This window comes from Monodon monoceros, unplaced genomic scaffold, assembly GCF_005190385.1.
Source record: "Monodon monoceros isolate NGI ecotype Baffin Bay Population unplaced genomic scaffold, NGI_Narwhal_1 Super_Scaffold_8, whole genome shotgun sequence".
Lineage (NCBI taxonomy): Eukaryota > Metazoa > Chordata > Mammalia > Artiodactyla > Monodontidae > Monodon > Monodon monoceros.
Genome location: NW_021703785.1, coordinates 62,322,212 through 62,337,763, shown reverse-complemented (window position 1 = coordinate 62,337,763; position 15,552 = coordinate 62,322,212). Strand labels below are relative to the sequence as shown.

The window sequence follows — 15,552 nt, the reverse complement described above, 5'->3', positions numbered from 1 at the left end:
TGGACATGTGGACATGGGGTGGGGAAGGGGAATGAGGGGCTAATTGGGAGATTGTTTGACATAAATACACTACCATTTGTAAAATAGCTAGTGGGAACCTGCTTTATAGCACAGGGAGCTCACCTTGGTGCTCTGTGATGACCTAGTTGGGTGGATGGGGGGTGGGTGGGGGGAAGGTCCAAGAGGGAGGGGATATAGGTATACATTTAGCTGATTCACTTCATTGTACAGCAGAAACTAACACAACATTGTAAAGCAATTTTACTCCAATAAAAAAAAAATTATGTGTACAATTGAGTCTTTAGTTTCAAATGTCTAGATTGGACTGGGTTAAAATCAGATATGCCTATAATGCATTCATAAGCCTTCAACTTCTTTTGACTATTACTATATAATTATCTTAGAAATTCCAAATATGTAATTATTTTAAGTTCCACAAGGGAAATCTTTGAGTTTTGAATGCATCAGAATGTAAGGTAACCTATGTGGAAGATTAGAAAGTGCACATAAATAAAGTTATAAAGAAAATTATAGTTCATGGGTGATATATACATGTATATAACCTACACATTATATCAAAATTTTGTACATACCTATATTAATCATTTTCTATATGTGTACAGTAGATACAGTTTTGAATTTATTTTTGTCTCAAACTGTAGCCTCATTTTAAATAATAGTTTCACAGAGTTCAGGTCTACCTGCTACCCATTTTTGCTCAACTCTGGTATTCAAGGGTTTCTTTTCAAATTAATTCTACTCGAGTCTACCTCAGTGGTTCAGTATGTCTAGCACTTTACATGAGTATAATTGCCTTTCTTTTAACATTTGTTTTTCTTATATTCTATTAATAGTGAAAGATTTATTTTCTGATTCATATCATCAAAATACTTTGCTCAAAATAAAATATATTAGAATACTCTCCTTTTCTTTGGTTTGTCTTAATATAACAAAAGGTTTGTCCTATATGCAAATTACCATAGTCAATATATTTACCTTGAATTCTTTTGTTGGCTTGTATCTTCCTCACAGGTGTGTCTGAAATTAAATAGCTTTAGTTAAAAATACTTTGAAATTATGACTAATATGAGACAGGAAACCATAGTTGATCAGAAGAGTATAAAGTTTTAAATAAACATCATGTAAACATGTAGATTTCTTTTGGAGTAGTGAGACTTTTGCACTGGCAACAAACAGACATTTGTTTTCCATATATCATAATGAATGTTTACTATTTGCAAAACATATTGTTTTATTATGGCATGTAGCACCCCAGATGATATTCCATTGTTGCATGGAGTGACTTACATGACTTTTTCACCCTTTTTGTGAAAAGCATCACTTTATGATGAAAGGATGTCTAACATTCTATAAAGTTTAGCAGAAGTCCCAGAGATATCCACTCATTTTTTCCAGTCATTCCTATTTGTGATGTATCAGACTTCTGCCTCTGTAAAATTCTCATTGTAAATTAATCTATGATCAACTTATAATACATGAGGACAACAAAATATCATAACTCTAGAAATATACCAGTAAGCAATTCAGGAAGTGTGTGCCAACATGGTCCCCGATTTAATTCCAATCCTACAAGACCATTTAAAAGTTAAGTAGCTAAAAATAATAAAATCTTTCTTATTTTAGAATTTTAAGTGTCTCATAACAATGCAGTTTTTTGTTGTTATCGTTGCAAAATACTTCCCAATTCCTCATTTTTCTTTTAAATCATTGACAAGACCACTTGGTCAACCTAAATTCACATTTTCACTCTGTCGTTGGACATTTGAGATCAATGAATAAGTGTGGTCCCTATGGCGACTTTCTTTCTCTGCTTACCTTTTTTACTCCAAGTTTTGAATTCTTGATTTTTATATATCATCTATACTCAACAATGAAGTCAAAATTTTTGTTTTATATATATATTCAATTCTCTGAAATCCCATAAAAAATAAGACATGAGACTATCACCAACAGTATTGTGGGCTGTATAATATCAAGTTTAAAAAAAAGGGAAATAAACATTAAGCATTTTTTGAAGAATTCTGTTTCTGTCTACATAGCATATTTCCAACATGTCTTTTTTCCCCCCAGAATATAAGATACATAGCCATTTATCACACTATATTAATACTATAATAAAATACAGAACTAGAGAAAACCTCATTAGATTGGATTAGTGAGGGAAAGTTTATGTAAGATAGAAAAGTCTGAATTATGGAATATGCTCCAGTTGATATATTTTTCCTAACTTCAGGTTTACTTGATCACAAAAAATGGCTTATAAAATGTTGCCATGAAAAGATGGATCCAGTCTTTAAGCAGTGAACAAAAAGCATTGTTTATAATGGACTTATTAAATTCCAAAGAGCACTTATTATGCAATTTAAAACAATATTTTGACATTACTTTTCAAAACAAGCACTTACACTCAGATTTTCTTTTATAAATTTGGCAGCATGCAATTAATATATATCCAATTAACTAACTTGTTAATTTATTATTATTTGGCTATGATAAAATCAAAATAAGAATTGTTCATTGTGGCAAACAAACATCTCTGGAAGAAAAGCTTGATTAAAGTGCAGAAAACCAGATTTGCTCTCAGTGGCCCTCTGCCATCTCAAACTGAATGACACTTGTATTAGGTCGTGTTTAGAGAAGCTAAATATGGCAAGATAAATTAATCATTGAACAATCCCACAAAAATGCTCCTCTCCACCACATGTTTCCTGAAACATACAAAATGCTTCAGCTCACTTATTTGCAAGATTTTTGCATTTTTACATGGCTATGACTTTGGAAATTTAGAGTGTAAAATATTAGTTTGTTGACCATGTTAACGTTAATTGACCGTAATCCTGATAGTAGCTAACATCACTGAGAGTTTATATGTGCTGAACATTATTCCAAGTGCTTTTCACATATTGATTCATTTATATGTAGGTAACATTACTATCCCCACTTTTCAGATTAAGAAAGCAAGGCAGGAAAGCATCAATTTATAATACAAGTTAGTTCAAGTTGGAACCCAGATTGGAAGCCAGACCTACAACCTGATCCTATGTTCTCTACAGAAGCCATAAATCTTTACATGTTATACAGGCAGATTTGTCAAAACCTTCCCAGATAACTTCTTGTTGTTGTTCCTTTCTCCATAGCCTACTGCTTTGCTGTTCTCCCTTAATTACTTTAGTAGTTTCAGTAAATGTAGTTCTATCTAAGACAAGAGTGAAAAACTCAACACATTTTATGAGAAGAAGTTTTAGTTAAGGGGTCTGAAGTGTTTCAATGACAGATCATATTGGTACCAAACTGACCACTTAGCCATGTTAATAAGAATGACCTAAATGATTGAGGAATACACTCAGTTCATCAAAATGTACCATATGTACCACAATATGAGTAGTTCAGATAGAAAACTCCAAGCTTTGAGATGAAGACCACATTTACCTATAGATCAATTATCAATACTCTGAAAGAAAAAAAAAGCCAATCTTGCATGACATAATCTTTATTTACACCAGCTTCTTTGTAAATTGGTGTCTCTTGGGATCTAGACAAGAGACACTTGTTATTCAGTGTTGATCCAATGGTTTTACAGGGCTGGAAGAAAGAAAACTAGCATGTCCACTTAGTGTCCAGATATTAGTAACTATACTGCTTATATTGTCTTTCTTATGAGAAAAAAAAAACCCTTGGAAATGTTTTGATAAAAACTTATGTTGTGACATTGACAAAACCAGCGCATTATGAATATGTGGAGAAACCAAATACTGGGAACTAAAGGAATCAACCTTTGGGATGAACATAAACTAGAGTTAAAGAAGGATTCCATTAACAAAAATTAGAGTATCTTATTCTTGTAACAGGTATTATCTTCTCTTGGCTGAAGTTAGTCTTCAGCACTTAGTTCGTTGTTTATAATGGACTTGTTAATGGGGGCTTATTGAAGGGGAGGAAAACATACTTACCGAAGTTTAAGCCTAAATAAATTAAAGCAATATATACAAGTGCAGTTACTAATTGGTTCATTCTCTACAAAGCACTGCCATTCTACAAAGCCGCTTACTATGGCAAGGACTGAAAAAAAAAAAGAATTCAACTTAATTTTCATGTCTTCACCTCTTCCCTCAAATCCCTACCTTTTTCTAGTACAGTGTTAAGCATTTAGGGGTAGATGAGTAAATTCTGTATTAGATCTCACAGGAAACTGGTTCTGTTGTGGCTTTGGGAGTGTCACATATTCCCTGGAGTCTGAAAGGAAATCTTGTATTTTTCAGACACAAATTTTTCTATTGAGGGGAAATTCAATCATTGGTTCAATAAAAATTATTTATTTTCACTATCACTGAACAGTATCAATACTATGTAAGAGATTCTACCTATATAAAAGTAAAGAATAAAACAATAATTGCCAAAAATATACATGGTCCCAAGAGAATTTACAACTTCTTGGACATAGTACTGCAATTTTTTTAAATTTTAAGGATAAAACCCATTGGGACCATACTTTGGATAAACATTAAACTTAAATTTAGTGTTTCTCAATTCACAGTATATTTCAAAGAGCATATTTGATTTTTCTAAATAATTTAAATACTTGTTTCTCTAAAACAATTTCTTACCTTAAATTCTTTTATTGTTAAGAAAATGAACTGGAAATTAATTTATTCAAATACCAATTACCCAAATTATACTTTATTAACATTTACTATTTCTTTGAGTAATTACCATTGAGAGTTTGTGTAAGATTTTGAATTCTTTTTTTTCTTCTTTCCTTTTAAAAGTAGGTCCTTTTAACGCCATAGGCAGAGAACATTCCATATTTTAAATATTAAAATTAATTTCATATGCAAAATAATTTACAGCTCCAGGTATAGATTATGACTTAAACTGTTAGAAGAAACAGATAACCCATTCCCAAGTATGTAGTTTTGGAAAATAAAAATACTAAATGCAATTTTTTTGCTAGATCTATGCACTTAAAAAATTCATAAACATGCCTCTTATTATTGTTGTAGGCGCAGTGAATACATTTTTTAAAATATAAAAAGTATTTCAATTTGGGCTTCTTTAAATAACTACCAATTTTTAAAGTATCCCCCTTTCACATCCAAAAATATCTTTACAGTTGTCTGTATCAAAGCAAAAAAATATTCACTGCTCCCCAATGAACTTTTTAAAGACTGTTTAAACTAGTAATTCTTTCTTTATAACGCTTACTGTAACCACCATTAACCCAATCAGTCTGTTAAGACAGACATGATGTTGTCTTTTTTAACCTAACTAAAAAAAAAACAAAACAAAACCTGAATGCTCAGTCTTTAAAAAGTTGAAAATCTCAGTTATCAGAACCTGTTAAGTGGGTTAGTTGTTTCCCTTTTACTAACCTCCCTGAAGCAGTCTTTTAATTTCTTCATCTTCAAATAAATGACCATCACCACCTTCAATGAATTTGGTGACCTTGGTGACCTCTGAGAGGATACATGTTTATAGCAGAAATTGGTTTATGTAATAAAAAGGCAGGAGACGTGATGTGATATATAATGGCATCTGCCCAACAATGAATTCCAGACCAACACTTGGTTCTTTCTTGGTTTTTAGTGTTACTTTTTGATAAACCAATTTTCTTACAAAGTTGTTGAACACTATATAGCAAATATAGAACAAAACAATCAATATGACTGTCATTTGAGTTTCATTCCCTATCTTTGGACTTTTCTCTTGTGTTGGTATGGAACTAGAACAAAGGAATGAGATAGAGTAGAAAGTGTAAGAGGCTTCAAAGATTATTTTAGACTTTGACATAGATAGCTTAAAGAAATCCACATTCTTATTCTTCTAGACATACTGACCTTCTTGCAACAATTTCTTCAGAGTTTCGTCTGCTTCTCCACCACTAGTTGAAATTCTAGTGTATTTGATTTCAGGACCTAAAGGAAAGACAAAAAATAATAATAATAATAAGGATCTGAAACAAGGCTGGGCAAACTTCCTCTGTAAGGGTCACATAGAAAGTAATTTAGACTTTATGGGCCTTGTGGTCTGTGTTGCAGCTATTTAACTTTGTCCTTTAGAGTGCAAATAGCCATACACACTGTATAAATGAATGGTCACACTGTGTTCCAATAAAACTTTATTTACATAAGTAGGTGGCATGGGCCATATTTGCTGACTGCTTGTTTAAACATTGACTGCCAGGGAATTCCCAAAGACTTAAAAAATAGCTGAATTCAGAATTTTAGACTAATTCACTGGTGGGAGACTGATACAGAGGTTTACTGAAATTATTGATCAGTTGTTCTATACAAGCTTGCATATTATTTTGGTGTGTAGATGTGTATGTGTAAACCTTAAGATTAAAGGAAAATCGAAGGAGGGAATGGTTTTTTATCTAGGATTTAGTAACTCATTAATAAATAGCAAAGTGAAGATAGTGTATTATATGATACACATGCATATTCATAATAAAAACACAGGCTTATAGATTTGTCCCAAAATTTCCAATTCAGAGGAAAACATAGATTACATATTTAGGATTAGTATTATTTCTACCAAAAAAGAAATAAAATAACTTCAGTAACCACTAAGAAAATGACTTAGTTTCTTTAATGATTCTTATAGAGATATTTTGGGATTAAATGGTTTGCTTTTTATAATCCAGGCATAGTTCATATACAGAGTTAAAAATTACCTGTAAGATCTGCTTAGTAGAGAACTATAATCCCAACGTAAACTTTTCTAAGAAGATTTTACAATAACTACATTTTTCAAGTGAGTTGGATTATCCCTTCTATCACTCACAGGTGATTTTTATCATCAAGGATGATGTATTGATATTTTATCAGGATAGTTTCTTTTACAGTGTTTCATGTGCACAATGCCAGTTATTTTTTTGTTATTCATTTTCATTATTTTTGATCAATATGAGATTCAGGATCACATTTGTTTAAAAAAAAAAATTACCTGTAATGATTCGTTCTTCTCTTGTCTCTTTTTCAGTTATTTCCACAGGCACTCCATCAATGATTTTGGTGTATTTTTTAATAATTGGCTCTGAAATAGGGGAAGAAAATGCATTTGATTTATCCCCTTATGGCATCTAAATGGCCATAAACTAGACATTTTAATGATTAAATGTATTTCTCACAGCAATGCCATTTAGAATTCAATCATAATAATTTGGGGGACGTATCTCAAATAAATTCATGTAACAGAGGTCTAAAAGGTAGTAGTTATGTCCTGAATCTTGGGTAAGGGAGAGAGCCAACTAGCAAGCTAACACTCCATGTCATATTTGTCTCTTGACTGTGGAATGAGTGTTCAGGGAGGATCCAGGGAATTATACATCATTAGAATGGGAATCTTACAAGTCCTAGCAATGACTTATTAGTCAGTCTTATAGAATGGCCACTCTTTCTTCTAAGTACAATATGTTCTTTTGTATTGACGTGATTGTTTTCATTATATTTCATAATCATCCTTGCATATGCAGAGTAATGACAGTTTTGTTGGAACTGGTGAGTTAATGGTTAAATCAATTCCAACTATATCCATTAAAAGGTAAACTATGTTTTAATTGATCGGCTAATAAGAATCTGTAACTGAGAAAAGTTTTCCCACAATTTATATAAAACAAAAGTCCAAGAGAAAACCTCAGATATTCAATATATTTAAACCAACACTGTTTGAAAATGTTCAGAGTAGGCTACAGGAAACACAGAGAACGCACCTCCATGGATCACTTCAGTTACTGTTTCACCTTCTTTAATCAGCCTGAATTCAGGTTCACCTTCAATTTTGACCTTTGTTATTGTGGGTCCTAAGGCATTGTTTTAGGAGACAAATTATCATGTTAATGTAGTCCTTTAAATTTACCAGAACAGGAAATTTATTTCAACATTTGGTGTTGCTCAAATTTCAAAGTGGTTTCAGGCTTTATGAAATCGGTTTTAAACAGTTCCCATTGTCCTCAAATTAAACAGTATTTATGAGAACAAATAACTCAATCTATTGGTGTGCTACTAAAATAACTTCCATCTGCTTTAGCATTTAAATTGACGTTTAATTGATCCATTTATTCATAGTTGTAAAGTATGATCATGCAAAATATTATATGTGACTATACATTGTGAATCATACAGTATGTACAAATTTGAGTGGCTCTAATGATAACTAGTGTAGCTCTTACTTTACCATACTGATATTGTCTATTACTTTCTTTTCTTGTTAAATTTTTAATTTAATTTTTAATCAGTCAATATCTTACATTTTTTATCTAATGGGCATAAGACTGAACATCAAAAAAGCCCAACTTTATGCCTACCTTTAAAATACGAAATTCAGGTTTTATGAGAAAATAGATTTGAGTACTTACCTTCTATATGTGAATGATGCATATATTTACTAATAAATAGTTAAACAGTCCTTCAAATGCAAAAGTTAAGTGTTGCATTTGACTTGCAAAATGATTTTGCTCCCAGAGAAAATCATTTTGAATGTTAGAAAGCAGATTACTACATTAGTTAATCAAGACTGTTTCTTAGAGGAGAAGTTCAGTACATTTAACTCATACTGTGACACCCTTCAACAGTTGAATATAACTATATTTGCTTATCTTTGAGAGGGTTTATTTGTTTGTTCAGAAATTGTCAATGTACACCATTACCCAGAATTATATAGTCTAGGACAATCTAAAATAATGAAAACAAGAGTACAGTTCATTCAAACAGTAAGTATTTCGCACCATAATATCTGATCTATGTGGTCAAGGGACACTGAGTATCAAAACGTAAGCCCAAGTTTTTAAGGTGTGGAAACTTCAAAAGGAAAGAACAGCTAAGGAGTTTAAGAACAGGAAATGAGTTAATAAAATATCCCAATAGACATTTCTTTAGAAGAGCCTCAACTGGAATTTCAGAAACATCATCTATCCTTAAATTCTATGAAGGCAGGGATTTACTACCAAAAAAATTTTTTTTTCATATTTATTCCTGGCGGGCACCTACGAGAGTACACGGCACAATACGTGCTCAATATGTATTCAGTTGATTTATTCTTACTTCTAAAATTTGGTTAGCTACCGTTTATAAGAAACATCTTAAAATTGTGTCTTGGGGTCTAATTTATTTAGTAAGAATTCAAGAGTTATCGATGAATCAGCAAAAGTTCAAACAGTGAGAAGGAAATGCCAATAGTAATTCTAGAACTGGACAATTGTAAATGGCTGCCAAAATAAGTATTTGTCTCCCTCATTATATTGCACAAAGTAAAACTTCCAAATTTTTTAACTGGAGAGTTGTTAATGCATAGGTGACTTGACCCCATTTTTCATCTTAGTTCCCTTCATAGGAAAAGCTCAAGTAGAGCTGATGCTTCATTGTGTTCCTAATTGAAGAAAAGTAATACAATAGAATCCTGCTCACAAAGATTGGGAAGATAAATGGGTTGAATGAAGAAGCTTGAAAGAAAAGAGAAGAATCTTTGAAAATAAAAATAGTACATGTGAATGATTTTTACTATAGAAGCTGTGTACAAGTGATTATACAAAATTTTAGGGAATCTAATTTTTAAAAAAGAGTACAAGAATCTAAACATCAAGGATCATTTTATCATTTTTCATTAAAATGATCAAGAAACATTTTCTCAACAAAAATTTCTGAGATTTAACTTCTTAAATCATCAAATTCTCTTCATCACTATATAAGAGCAATCAAATACTCAAATGACAATAGGTATAGTATGTTTTTAAAAAAAAGCACAGATTCCAAATACCTCAATTTTAAGTCTCAAGAATGTATAAAAATATAGATAACTAGCTAGGAAATACACTTTTACATACATACTTCCAATGTCTAAGTTTTAAGTAATGACACACTTTTCGAGGAATCAAAAGTGTTCAAGAAGTTGCCATCTCAATTCGTAAAATGAGAATACCCAAATCAAAGATAATTACAATAATAGTTTTCTTGAGATTCAATTGAGGATATCATCTATTCCTTTTTTGGAAGACTGTTTCTATTCTTCTTACAGAATAATGAAGAAAACCTGGTCTTTCTTCTGTGGCCAGTCACCACATTAAGATTCTTAGACATGGAAATAATTCTTAAGTTCCGATCCTTTGGGAGTAATTAAAATATGTGAAATGAAGGGGGCATCAGAGATGTTGGAGTTGGCTAACATACACAGTAGGGGGAGAGAGAAAAGTAACTTTATTTAATGCTCTAGTCTGAGACATCAGGAGATAAGTATATATGTAAGTATATGTGTCTATTTAATGTGTTATATATGTATACATATAAGAATATGTAATGTATATTATATATAGACACACATTCAGGGCTGGAATTAAGGATTCTAAGGTTTGACTCAACTGCACCAACTACTTATTTCCTCTGTTTCTGGTGGTTTTATTAAAAAATATATCATGTGTGGATATACATTTTAAAAGCTTTCTTCGGTATACAGCTTCTGTGCTCTCTTAGGTTGTTGAATCAAAAATGCCTGCACTTTTTGGAACACCTCGCAACAGTATAAAAGAGATTTATGTGGGGAGACTGGAAACAAAACTATAAAGAGTATACTCTCTAAAAGAGTCTAGGTGCAGGAAAAATAGCTTAGGATTTATTTGTATGGTGAGTATCTGGGTACTAGTGCTAATGCAATGGTAAATTAAGTTCAAATGAAATCAAATACAAGCAAATGTACTGAAAGTACATTTCATGCACCATCTACTCTGCTAAATAACTTACATTCCGCATTCTGCTGTTAAATGAGCATGCCATTGATATAGAAATATTTAGCATGTTAGTTTCAAAAAGAATGTAGATACATTCATAGAAATCAGTCTATTATATGGATTTTTAAGGAACCATGTATAACATTGATTTTTACCTTCTGTTTTGATAATAGGCTGAAGACTGCCTTCAATCACTTTAATTTTTGGTTCCACAACTTTGGTTATAATTTTAGTTGCTGAAAGTATAGAAAGTGGAACATAAATGATGTTTACATAAAAACAACCTGAACGAAATTCTCTCTCTTTTTTTGGTCTTTGTTGGGTACTGAGGTATCAGATGTGGTAATATGTTCAGGCAGTCAGATACAGGAAATATTCCTGGTAATTATCTAGTATCTTCTCATGTCCAGATGATGAACTCTGAAGTCCAGTGACTTGGATTTGTTCCAGTGAAATATATACTTGCTAAGTGAGGAATTCTATCTAGAAATCTATCATTTTGAACTGCACCACTAAAGCTCTTTACCTTCTTTTGTACTTCTTGAAAATATTGGCTGCATAGCAACAAAGACAAATAAACATGATTAATTTCATGCAATTCATAATATCTTAAATTGCATTGTTGGATTCTTTCTCAATTAGAAGAAGACATTGAAAGAAAAAGACTCAAAATATTTTTCATGCATTTGATAACAGTGATACAGAAAGGAAAATACAAAAATAGTTCAGAATACTTAAATGTAAAAATGGATTCCAGCCAGCCAGACATGAGCTCTATGCAACAAATATGATATGATCATGTATTTAATTATTTAAGTTACAGGCTAAATTGGCTTTAATTTTCAGCTTTATCATCATCATTTTTATACTGAAAGCTATGTATTTTGAATGTATGTCATCCATCCAACTGAAATAATAATAATGTGCAAAATATATTTCAGATAACAGCCAACTATTTGATTGGCTTTCGGTTGTATAGATTAACTGGGAGTGTGCCTCTGGAGCCAGATACCAGAGCTACTACTAGCTCTTTATCATTTCTAATTAGAGCCTTAAAAGATGGATTCATTAGATAAAGCACTAAAGCTATCTGTGCAATCATAACAGACTGTGTTGAAGCATTAGAGGTGAGATATTAGCGCTGTCTGGATTTCTGTCACATTCTCACTTCAGGTTTCTGAGATGTTTACCTGTGTCAACTCTTTGAATTCATATGGATTCTAGAGCTTAATTGTGACTGTGTCTCGGTTATTTCAGATTTTACATATTGAGATCTCAAATTATGAAGCTAAAATATGTCAAATCTTTGTGTCCAATTACTGATTCCACAGGTGGCCTGGCCACAGAGGAACCTTTCCATGAAGGTCAAATTCACAGAGGTCTCTGCTGCTGCTATCAGAATGGGTTAATTACTTTTAGCTTAAATTTTCACTTCATGTTAAGGAACTTGAAGTTTAGAATGTTTATTGGGGTCCTAGTTTTGTTTCAGTCTTGCTTTTCTGAAGACTTAAATAGTTTTGACAGATCACAGGTTGAGGATTAAATACTGATTTTCTTCCTCTCCACCTCAAATGTCATATATTTGACAACACATACTAAAGAGCATTTTCCCCCCTTACAATTTAAAATGTATGGTATTTGGGGGTCAAGAATAATACATAGTAAAAAAATTAAAATTTTAGAGACAAGCCAATAAAGGAACATGAAAATGGAATCTTTGGTTTAATTAGTCTCAACCTCTGTTTGAACTATGCTTTCAAGTAACAGCATACACGGAGAAGAGCTAAAGAAATATTCCACATCAGCATGTAAATCTCAGAGCTTTTTCAAGAGCTGAGTAGGTAGGTAAGATTCATTAGACTTGCATAATTTCATAAACTGTAGCTTGTTCTCTGTGAGAACAATTTAAGTAGAGGAAAATAAAGGAATTATAATATTTTGGCTCAATGTAAGCAAAATATTGCATTGACATATAAAAGGTAGTGGACCTCTCATGGATAAAGTAGAAAAGGTAAAGAAATGTAGTGCAGATATACGTTTTTAGTGGAGGAAGATGACATAGCATTTCTGATGAATAGAGCCCATAAGCATTCTTTCATTTTTTATAAAATATATCTTTAATAAGATTGTATACTTCCATACTGGAATTTAAACCATGTTGAATTATAAGTATTCCAACTAAGTCATTGAAACAGCGCTGAGCTGGCCTGATACTAGGATTGTTTATGTTATTATTACATAATTAAGATCAGTAAGAACAGCAGACCTTTTGTTTTGCTCCTTACATCATCTTTACTCCTTTTCCATATCTAGTGTAAATATTAAGGAAAATTTTCTTAATTAAATAACAGGATGCTCATGGTATAAAATAGAATAATTCTTGCCAAGATAAATGTGGGAATTGAAGCAATGCTTTAGCTACTGATGCATTTTGAGTGTTGAATTGTAGAGTCAAAACAAAATGGAAAGAATTTCTGCTTTGAAAGCTGCAACGGAAGAGAGGAAAAAAGACAAAGGAAGAAAAAGCCACATTGAATAAGAAATACTATGAGTTACATTTATGAAAATGAAATACCTTTGCTATTGTTAAGAAGTTGAGGTTTAATTTTGATAATCTGGTAGAGTCAGGAATAAAAGAACCTTGGAATCTAGAAACTCTAGGTTTATCACCTGACAATTTTTTTGTTCCTTCATCCAATTTTGAATGAGGAAGAGTTTTTGAACCACCAGCCCATAAATATTAGACTTCTCTGACAGCCTGCCCTTAGATGGCTGAGGTCTTGAGAGTGGAATGAGCTACAAATCTTTCAACAATGTTATTTCTGTGTCCACATATTTGAATTTTCAGATAGCTCTCAAGTGCCTTTTAGCTAGCTCTCCTCTTTGTATGTTTGTGGGTCTTTTTTCCCCTGCGTCTTTGCAATGCTAGCAATTATATCTATATCAAGATAGCAGATGAATGAGAAAGTGGTTCATTGGAGTTGAAGGGTATAGTCAAGGCTGAGAGGTCTCATCCAGACCTCAAGCCCTGTTTCAAGTGACATGAGATTTGCCATTGTTTGGAATTCTAAATACCAGATTATCAATCATCTCAGTAAACACAAAGAAAATTCTTGGGTTTTCTTTTTTTTTTAAACATCTTGCCACTTATATGTGACAAATATTCATTATGTACTTACTGTAGACAGTTATGGGGATTTCTTTGAAGGTGCTACCACGAACAAACTGAAAATAAACATTATATTTAGTAACATGAAATGTAGTAGATGTATTAACAAAATCTTGGCACCATGATTTTTAATTTTCACTGAAGTAAAGACAGTGAAGCTATCATTATATTCAGTAAAAATGAAGGCTTCATATAAATCATCTTCCAATTTCCTGCTGTTGGGCAACATGGCATAAAGTGGTTGGATTTGTTACTCAGAGTTTTAAAAATTATAGAATAGCGAATCCCAAATTAAAAGTTCATTAAATAATACTCCCTATGTTGTCTGGTGCTTTAACCCTACCAATATTCAACCCAATATTTATCCTAGAATATTCCTTTACCTTTAACTATTGTGATTGGTGACAACTTCTTATAAGCAAATATTTTATCTTTCCCTTATATTCTGTAGCAAAAATATTTGATAATAGAAAAATTATAGTTTCTTATCTACATGTCTTATCTTCCCTGCTGGACTGTAAACTTTTTGAATAAAGGGCCATATCTGATTCAACTTAATATTTCTCATAATACTTAACATTCTGCTTGGCCCCAAGTAGCTTTTATTAAATCCTCCTTAAATAAAACCATGAAGAAATGATGCCAGTGTACCATTATAATCAACAAAGAGCAATGCAATCCCAGTATACATCTACTTATTAATGTATACATTTCTAGTTTCTTATGTTAAACCTGCAATGTCTGTTCAACACATTAGAAACACATGCAATAACATCTGTACCTTAATTTGGATGTATTTGATCAGTTTATTAAGTATTTCTAGCAGCTGATCATTTCCAACAGGTGTGTCTGTGAAGAGGAATATTAAATGAATATTGTAAGAATGGATGAAATAAAAATCTAGGTTTCTATTGAAAAAGAGTTATGTTTTCATTAATCAGTTCAATAATTACCAACCTGCTGGATAGAGGAGTTTATCTACAACATGAATGACACCATTTGTTGTCATGATGTCAGATTCTTTTGATTTCAATTCATTTACCAGAAGTGTATCATTAACCTATTAAAACAGGGGATAATGTCAATGGGAAATTTAATGAAATATGAACATTAGGATAATTGAATAATAGATTAACACTCTCATAGATTCATACTAGAGAACTTACTCCTTTCAGAAAGATTTTGCTTCCTTGTGTGGTCTTTAAAATGTTAGTAACACCAGGTTCAAATCCCTTTCCAATGAAAACTCCTGGTGTCAGGTGATAAAGGATGATGTTTTGAAGAGCATTTTTGTTCCCTAGGGGGAAAAATATATATTTATTTAATAACATGTTATATATTTTGACATTTTGATATTATGAGGATGAAGGAGAAAAATATTTCTTTGTCTTTATTTTTTCCACACTGTAATTTCTCATAATATCATTGTTCTCTCAATGTGATATCAATGCTATGTCAAAACATGCAGTCCCTTCAATAAGTTCAATCAAAATATTATCCAACTTACTGGGAGAAAAAAGTCAAATTATTTTTGAAATTGTGACTATTTCTTTCTTTGTCACCTAGTTGTGTGCCCTTTAATAGAGACAACATAAGTGAACATCTAGTCCAACAACATTACGGTAAGCAGTTAATTGAGAACATT

General features: G+C 31.8%; 1 protein-coding gene across 6 annotated transcripts in view; it reads right to left on the bottom strand.

Moving 5' to 3' along the window:
• Positions 1-15,552, bottom strand: part of POSTN (periostin) — a 34,273-nt gene that overhangs the window by 1,365 nt on the left and 17,356 nt on the right. Inside the window, exons 13-22 of one of the 6 annotated variants that reach the window (XM_029209981.1) lie at positions 15,074-15,204; positions 14,865-14,967; positions 14,689-14,756; positions 13,918-13,963; positions 10,894-10,974; positions 7,733-7,822; positions 6,967-7,056; positions 5,856-5,933; positions 5,391-5,474; positions 997-1,038 (exon numbers count right to left, since the gene is read on the bottom strand). In XM_029209981.1, the coding sequence (XP_029065814.1) occupies positions 997-1,038; positions 5,391-5,474; positions 5,856-5,933; positions 6,967-7,056; positions 7,733-7,822; positions 10,894-10,974; positions 13,918-13,963; positions 14,689-14,756; positions 14,865-14,967; positions 15,074-15,204 (813 nt within the window). The remainder of the gene's footprint in view (positions 1-996; positions 1,039-5,390; positions 5,475-5,855; positions 5,934-6,966; positions 7,057-7,732; positions 7,823-10,893; positions 10,975-13,917; positions 13,964-14,688; positions 14,757-14,864; positions 14,968-15,073; positions 15,205-15,552) is intronic. The other 5 variants (XM_029209982.1, XM_029209983.1, XM_029209979.1 and 2 more) reach the window with 5 other exon arrangements.